The sequence below is a fragment of the Limulus polyphemus genome, unplaced genomic scaffold, assembly GCF_000517525.1.
Source record: "Limulus polyphemus unplaced genomic scaffold, Limulus_polyphemus-2.1.2 Scaffold1408, whole genome shotgun sequence".
Taxonomy (NCBI): Eukaryota; Metazoa; Arthropoda; class Merostomata; order Xiphosura; family Limulidae; genus Limulus; species Limulus polyphemus.
This window is the reverse complement of record NW_013667018.1, coordinates 210,896-218,797: the sequence shown is the minus strand read 5'-3', so window position 1 is coordinate 218,797 and position 7,902 is coordinate 210,896. Positions and strand designations below refer to the sequence as shown.

The 7,902-nt window shown below is 30.0% G+C and overlaps 1 protein-coding gene across 3 annotated transcripts in view; it reads left to right on the top strand.

Moving 5' to 3' along the window:
• LOC106463441 (YTH domain-containing family protein 2-like) overlaps window positions 1-6,771 on the top strand; it is a 47,531-nt gene extending 40,760 nt beyond the window's left edge. For all 3 annotated transcript variants that reach the window (XR_002611487.1, XM_022390927.1, XM_022390928.1), the window contains one exon: window positions 3,636-6,771. Coding sequence is in view for 2 of the 3 variants with exons in the window: in XM_022390927.1 (XP_022246635.1) it covers window positions 3,636-3,668 (33 nt within the window). In the remaining variant the exon portion in view is untranslated. The remainder of the gene's footprint in view (window positions 1-3,635) is intronic.
• The last annotated feature ends 1,131 nt before the right edge of the window (window positions 6,772-7,902 follow it).

The following is a 7,902-nucleotide window of genomic DNA, read 5'->3' as shown; positions in this document are numbered from 1 at the left end:
AAAGTAATGTTATTAACACTGTGAGGTCAATATTTTATCAGTAAAGTAATGTTATTAATACCATGAGGTCAATATTTTACCAGTCAAGTAATGGTATTAAAACCGTGATCTCAATATTTTATCAGTAAAGTAATGTTATTAACACCATGAGGTCAATATTTTACCAGTCAAGTAATGTTATTAATACCATGAGGTCAATATTTTACCAGTCAAGTAATGGTATTAAAACCGTGATCTCAATATTTTACATTCAAGTTATTTTATTAACACCGTGAGGTCAATATTTTACCTGTCAAGTAATGTTATTAACACTGTGAGATTAATATTCTACCAGTCAATTAATGTTATTAACACTGTGAGGTCAATATTTTATTAGTTGAACTTCTATTATTATAAAAGAAGGAAAAGAAAGGATGGGAGGTTAAAATATTTGTTATAAAGCTCAAATACAACAAGAAAACCATAGGAAATAATCAAAGCAATACTCAGTTGACATATTTTTGGTATTAGTATTTGTTGTGTGTATGATACAAGTACAATTTTTATGAGCAGTTGTCTACTATATGGTGTATTTTAATGTTTTGCCAACAGAGTAATGTTTACTTGTTTGAAGTCAGTATGGTAGCAAGTTGTCAAGTTATTAGACCAAAATGTACCTATTTTAGTAGTCAAGTGCTTTCCTGATCTTGACATGATGTATTATAATTTTACTTAATACTTATATAAATCTGTCATTTGTGAACTTGGTATATAACATTACATACAATCTTGTAACAGGAGTGCATATCTAAATCCATAAATGTCTTTTATAAATGAACAAGTGATACTTTTTTTTTGCAATATAAACATTAAATAAAGGTGCTGGGCCAATTTTAAATAAAAATAAACACGTTAATCAAGCTGACAAAGCGTGATTATAATTAACTAGCTCAGTTCCCATCATATGATAGTAAATGGTGATTAATTTTTCTTTTGAAAATTAAATATAAATACATATTTTATTAACATGTTTTCTAAAAAATAATTACATTATAGTAATGATTTACATATAAGAATGTTTATCCTTTTTCTAGTATTCAGTGAAACACTTTGTGTTTATTTGGTCGTGTTCTGTAAGTGGTCCTTGATTAGAATTCTGACATATATATATTTTATTTCATGTTCAAATCTTGATAAAGCCTTATAGATTGAACTAGGCAAAAAAACTGGTTCTCAAAGAAATGTCTGACTTTGTGATTTATTAGTTGTTATGGCAAAGGCAAATAATTTGATTGTGAAGGGCAAATGTACTTGAGTATAACTTTTGATAAAAATCCTTATAAATTTTTTGAAAAAATAAAAAAAAATCCTTTACCAAAGGTGAAAAAACATCAATAATAATGTATTGTAGCGCCATCTGTTAATTGAAAGGATATTTAAGTTGTTTTCACACATACCTTCACTGGTATTTATTATGTAATATGATATTATCCGTAACTTAATTTATAATTTTATTTATATTTTTTCTAATATTCAAATAACTTTTTGTAGATATGATTGTGAATATATTAAAAATAAATATAATATAAACATGACAGTCGAGATCTATAACATCTATACAATCTTTGTAATCAGATGTTAACAGATAATTCAAATCCCTAATGTAAATTATAATGCTAATGTAGTTTTCCTAATATTATAATACCTTGCTCTAAACATGATGAGTTAGTAATTTAAAAAAGTAATAGAAAATCCCACTCAACTGGGATTTGAACTCAATACTTCCGCTTGAAACAGACCACTGAGCCAATCAGAGAAACCAGTGATTTAGGGTTATTTTGATAGATCTCAGTAAATGAAGTTCAGCAAAACTTCTAAAAAATATTAATAATGAAAATATGATATGATGAAACCTATATGGATTATACTATACTGGTACAATACTGAACATTATCCTATCCTTCTTATATTTACTCTTCATTGCGGAAATGGCATTTTAAATTTGAGAATTTCTAGCAACATCATCTTGTAATGCATCGTGTACCAACTTCAACACTGCATCTTTAGGTTTTACTCTGCTGTTAGTTTTACAAAATATTGAAACTAATGATTTCTCATATCCCCCTTTTTGAAGATAACTGTACTACTGTACCCATTTATTTATATTTTGCTGTCAATTCAGTAATCAGTTGATGAATCTCTGATTCAGCTGGTATGTCAGACCAATTGAGATATCTTTGAATAAGTTAGTTCCTCATCTGACACGGACCCACGGTTTACTTTAATCGCTACACTTAAACCACCACATTCACAACCACATCTAGAACATTTGAAGCATGTTTCATCTGCTACATTGTTTTACTTTACATTTACAAGTTAACTTCTCCATGTTGACTCTCATGGTCTTGGGTCAGGTACAGTGATCTAGACTTTGAAAATAATGCCCAAAATCTATTTTTGTTTATTTATATATATATATATGCAATAAAAATTTTATAATTGCAAGACACAGTGATAGATGGTACTAGGCAAGAATGTAGTGTATATCATTTATAATATCATATAATGACAAATCAAGCATGTCCATACTGTTACGACAGCGGGGGTCACGTGACGCTAGTAACACATCATATTCTCGAACGTTCACGTCCCTTCCTGAAATCTCAAGAGCCTACTAGATATGCAGTAGTCTTGTATATATAAACCGGTAAGAACTGACGGCAACAAGGTAATGTGTAATTGAACTGTGGACAGAGAGAGACGTATTGTTGAGCACGTGAGACGTTCATTGTGAATTACAGCGTTTGTTATAGCGTGCCCGTGGAAATTAAGTGTATTGCAAAGTTGTATTTAGAAAGAATAAACCAGTTTTATTTAAGAAAGGACTTGTATTGCTAAAGTTTCTTCAGAAAGAAATTATATGGAAAATTAACTAACAAACGGAGGCGTAACAATACTAACATTTTGTTTTTTCTTTATCTGATGAATGAATGATCAACTTTACTGTCTCAAATATTGAGAAAGTTATTGAAAGCAATTCATCTTTTATACAAACGAGATTCCATGAGATAACAATAAACAGTTGTACATTAATCTCAAGCATTTTTGGCACAATGACACTCAGTGGGTAAATATGAAAACATACAGGGACAATGGTTGTAACAAATGTTGTATAATAAAATTAATTTGTTCTAAGTTGTCCATCCCATGATAAGCTTACAGACTTTCATCTCTAAAATCTGGGATTCAATTAACCGCAGAAAACCCATTGTGGCTTTGCTCTATAACAAACCATCCTAATTTTTCCATTATCTACATTGTAGTTGTTTGATCTTTGATATCTCTGATATTGTTTTTGATATTTCATTGTTTACTTATAACATTGTCAGACAATTTGTAACACCTTTCATAGAAAAAGAGTATATTTAAGGAAATATGAACAGAGTTACGTTGGATGGAAAATTACTGTGCTTAAATTAGCTCCAAAATTATGAAAATATTTTAATTAAGAACCAGAAAAGCCTTTTATAAAAGGTTGATTTTTTTAATCATTTGAATTCAGTGATAATAATTTTAATATTTATATTTATAAAGTAATGTTAGATAAATATAAATGAATGTATTTCCCTAACAAAGATTTTTTTTACCCCTTTAAGCCCCGAGGAACTAGAGGACAACCAGAACACTAGTGTTATCATCCTGTAGTGGCTGTGGACTTCAGTCGGTGTTCTTATCCAATATATTGTGCTTGTTTGTTGCAACGTAAAATTCTACATTCAAAAGCATCACTTGTGATTTTTCAACTTGCAACTGGATATTATAGAGTGTATTAACTACCAGTAAGATTTCTGCCTTTGGTGTACAACTGCTGTAGTCTACTTTTTTGATGTCTTGCTAACCCTGAATCTTATTAGCTCACTTGGTATCAATCTCTGTATATGTACATCATATCGGTTGATGGTTGTGGGATTACAACTAACTTGTGGCATCACTAATCTTGTTCGTAGGATGGTTCATAAGGTTTAGTTCACTTACCATAAAGGTGTTCACTTATTGAAATGTCTTTCAGTATGTTCTAGCTACAACTTCTAAGAAGTAAATGATTGTGTTGACAGCAACATCAGCAGCAAAGGTTTGAGCTTACAATCACAGACTTCCAAGAATTTCTAAGTGTGTTTATTGAGAAACAAGTTTTCCAAATCTGGTTCCAACCCATATCTCCCTTGAACTTCCAGGGTTTTCTTATCTGAAGAAACTGGACGAAAGGAAAGTTTGCAAACAGTGGCGTTTGGACTTCTCTCTGAACCCAAAGAACTCCCAGGACTATTCAGACACAACTTTGTGATTTGACAGTTTAGTGACAGTGGACACCTAGTTCACTGTTCAAATGGACTAAAATTAAGCATAATTTAAAGCTATTTCTGGACTGATGTTTGTGCCAACAAAGCACAAAAAAAATGATGTAGGCATGTTTAATGTATTACAAGAGGCTGCTGTGTAGCTGTCTGCTCAAGGAAGGTAAAGTATATTGGTTACAGTTTGGATTAAGAAGACTGTTACGTCCATCCGATTATGATACTTTTTCATATTCTGGGTCACATCAGTTTGTTTCATTTATTGCTAGTTATAATGGAGAAGAAATTGTGATTGTTTTGTATATCAGAAATTTGTAAGTTGTTTGACTGGCATTCAAGTTGAAAGCATTCAAAGTAACAAAATAATTTCAATCATATTTTCAAAATGGTAGATTCTTATTACTGTGCTTAACTATCATTATTCTGAAATAGTTTATAATGGAAATTGCACTGGTTTAACGAAGTCTGCTCTACATTGATCTAAACTATGAAGAATGGGATATTTTCTAACAAATTTGAACATTTTCTCCGACTTAATGAACATGAATTGTGAATAAATGAGGTAATTGATTAATTTCTTTACAAAGTATCAATACTATTTTGTTATATATATATTATAGGTACGTTTGATTTACATGCAGCTTTGGATGAGAAAATTGTTTCCGTTTGTATTAGGTGTTGCAGATGGTAAATGTTTGATACATGGTTAGTCTGCATAATGGTGTCAAGGCTACTGTGTAGCTTGTATTTTAGCAGCTTGTTTTGGTTGACCTCTAAGTAAGCATGTTAACAATCTTAGAATGAGTATTGGCTCATGACTTGTAACCACAGATTATTGAACAATAAACAGTGACTAATCTTTTACATTATTATTATTTTTGAACAAGCTGTTTCTTATAAGAGTTTATGAGTTTTTTGAATGAGAGAGTTAAGTTTATCAGTCAAGTCCATCGTTGCTTGGTTACTGAAGCAAATTGACTTTAACTGTCATAAAATCATGTACTTTATGTTTGAGATCTCTGTTTTACGTGGAACATGTGTGATAAAATCATAACTATAAGGATGATGGATTGAATAAGATTTTAAATTGATTAAATAAAATTTTAAAAAATTGATCAATGTTTACACAGTTACTCTATTAAGCTATTAAAAGTGATCGTTCAAGTGACATATTTAGTTGTTTGCTTTTTTTTAGTTGCCATATACTAATTAAATAATTTTGGCATCAGTATATACTTTATTGACAAAGTTAACTTTATACGTGTTTAACAGTTTAAATTATTTAACAAATCAACTCAAATATTATTAAGTTACCAAGACATTGAAGATATTAAAATCGGGGAGAATGGAACATTGACCACACACTAAGGATATGGACTAACAAATCTGATCTTTTTATGTAATACTTTGACCACAATCTGTAACTTTTTATGAATATGGGTATACTTCACGAAAATATTAATTTCTGTTTATGCCTGCTTAAGGGCATGTGCAATAAGTTTCAATCATTAAACATGATTTAGCTAAAAAAAAAGTTTAATAATTAATCTGAAGTAACTAAGAATGGATGTTTTCAAAAATGTTATCCTACAATATTGCTTTTTATTGGTATTGGATACTTTTAATTTTGTGAAAGAGCTTGGATTACAGCTTCCTAATATTTTATGTGGATTCTATAATATTTTAACTAAGTAAGTGAATTTGCTGTTGATTTACTTATGTTAACTAATGTAATTGATGTTTATGTGTTAGAAAGTGTGTTTCTTTAATAACAGAGTTCTGAAAACTGTTGTGGCCCAGATAAAGAAGAAACAAATCAGTGAGAGGAATGTACAACTGATTAGTTTTTCTCAGTCTCTGTGAGGTTCTAGTACGTTTTAGCTGGTTAAATGGACATTTGGAAAAGTACACCAAGATGTACAATGTAACTTTCAAACTCAACTCGGTTCCCATTTCAGTATTCTTCAGAGCTTAGAATTTCACTTTAATTCAAAGAGAATAGGGACAAACAAGTGACACAAAATGTCCATAAGAATCATAATAACTGAGTAATTAAAATTTGTAAAATCAGATTCAATATTCCTCAGAGCTTAGAATTCCATTTCAATTCAAAGAGAATAGGGACAAACAAGTGACACAAACTTTGCAAAAAGAATCATAATAACTAAGTAATTAAAATCAGATTCAATATTCCTTAGAGCTATTGATTAGAATTTCATGTTAATTCATAGAGAATAGGGACAAACAAGTGACCCAAAATTTGCAAAAAGGATTATAATAACTAAGTAATTAAAGTTTGGGGGTTTAAGCAGTGTACATTCCTTCTCCACTGTTCTTTATTATATAGTAAGAGGTTATAAATGTTTTTGACAAGTGTTCCTTCATGATAAGTATTGTGAGAGATTAACATGGCCAATAAATGGTGAGCAAAAAATTACCCAAACAGTTTGTAGTGTTTTCTTTGAATAGCAACTAGGTGAAAGTGCATCATACTTCAGATAATCGATATATTGAACAGTGTTAACCACTGGAAGAAGAAGAAGAACTTAATACATCAAAAATAAATAAAATCAAAATATTCAAGCTCTTTGTACTCAGTTCAGTAATGACCATTAAAATCTTTGAGATCTTCAAAATAATTTCTGTTGTAGATATTATTACAATCTTGTTGAATCTACTACATGTGAATCTGTTACTACATATCTGATATCCTACAGTCAATTCCAAAATGATACAAAGTTGTAAGTACTTGGTGTCTTGCGACGTAAGTAGTATCAAGGTATAATTCAATGACAATTGGCAATTGAATGATAGATTGGGCTTCATATTTAATTTTACTATTTTAAACAGGCTGCCAAATAATTCAGAGGAATACATTAGTAGCATCAGTTCTACACATTCGTCAAATCATATGTAAATACACGTTCATTCGGTGAGTATAAGAACTCAAAACACCACACGTATGAGTTACAAGAAATGTTTCAGACTTAGCCAAGTAGCATTTACTGATTTACTATACAAGTTCTTCAGTTAAACTACTAGTGTAAGGTTAGTTATTCAAAATGTACTTACACATTCGATAGTGCTTCATCCAAAACAATAATGCATTAAAGCTCCACCTCTTGAAAGTATTAAGTAAAGAAAATAAACAGGTAATTGACACTTGTAATTCTAAAGTAAATCTACTCAAGTTGCAATGTATATATATATATAAATAAAGTGAGAGCAAAGTATTTCAAATAACTTATTTATAGCACTAAACTTTATCAGCTTATTAGTTATTCACTCTAATTACAACTAAAATTACAAATCTTTACTTAAAATCTGACACATGTAGAAATTTCTTACTCCAGCTTTTAAATTGTGTATATCATTATGACTTGAGTGGTTCTTATTTTGAATGTTTACGTATTGAATTGTAGGTGATGTGGTTATAATTTGTTTGTCAGTGGTCTTTATTTGGATTTCTTCAACATTTATTAGTTGCTCTTTTCATCTTCGTAATACTGGAGTTTCTGAATGGCTGTAACCCTTCATTTTGCCTAAAGATTTTTCCATTTGTGACTTC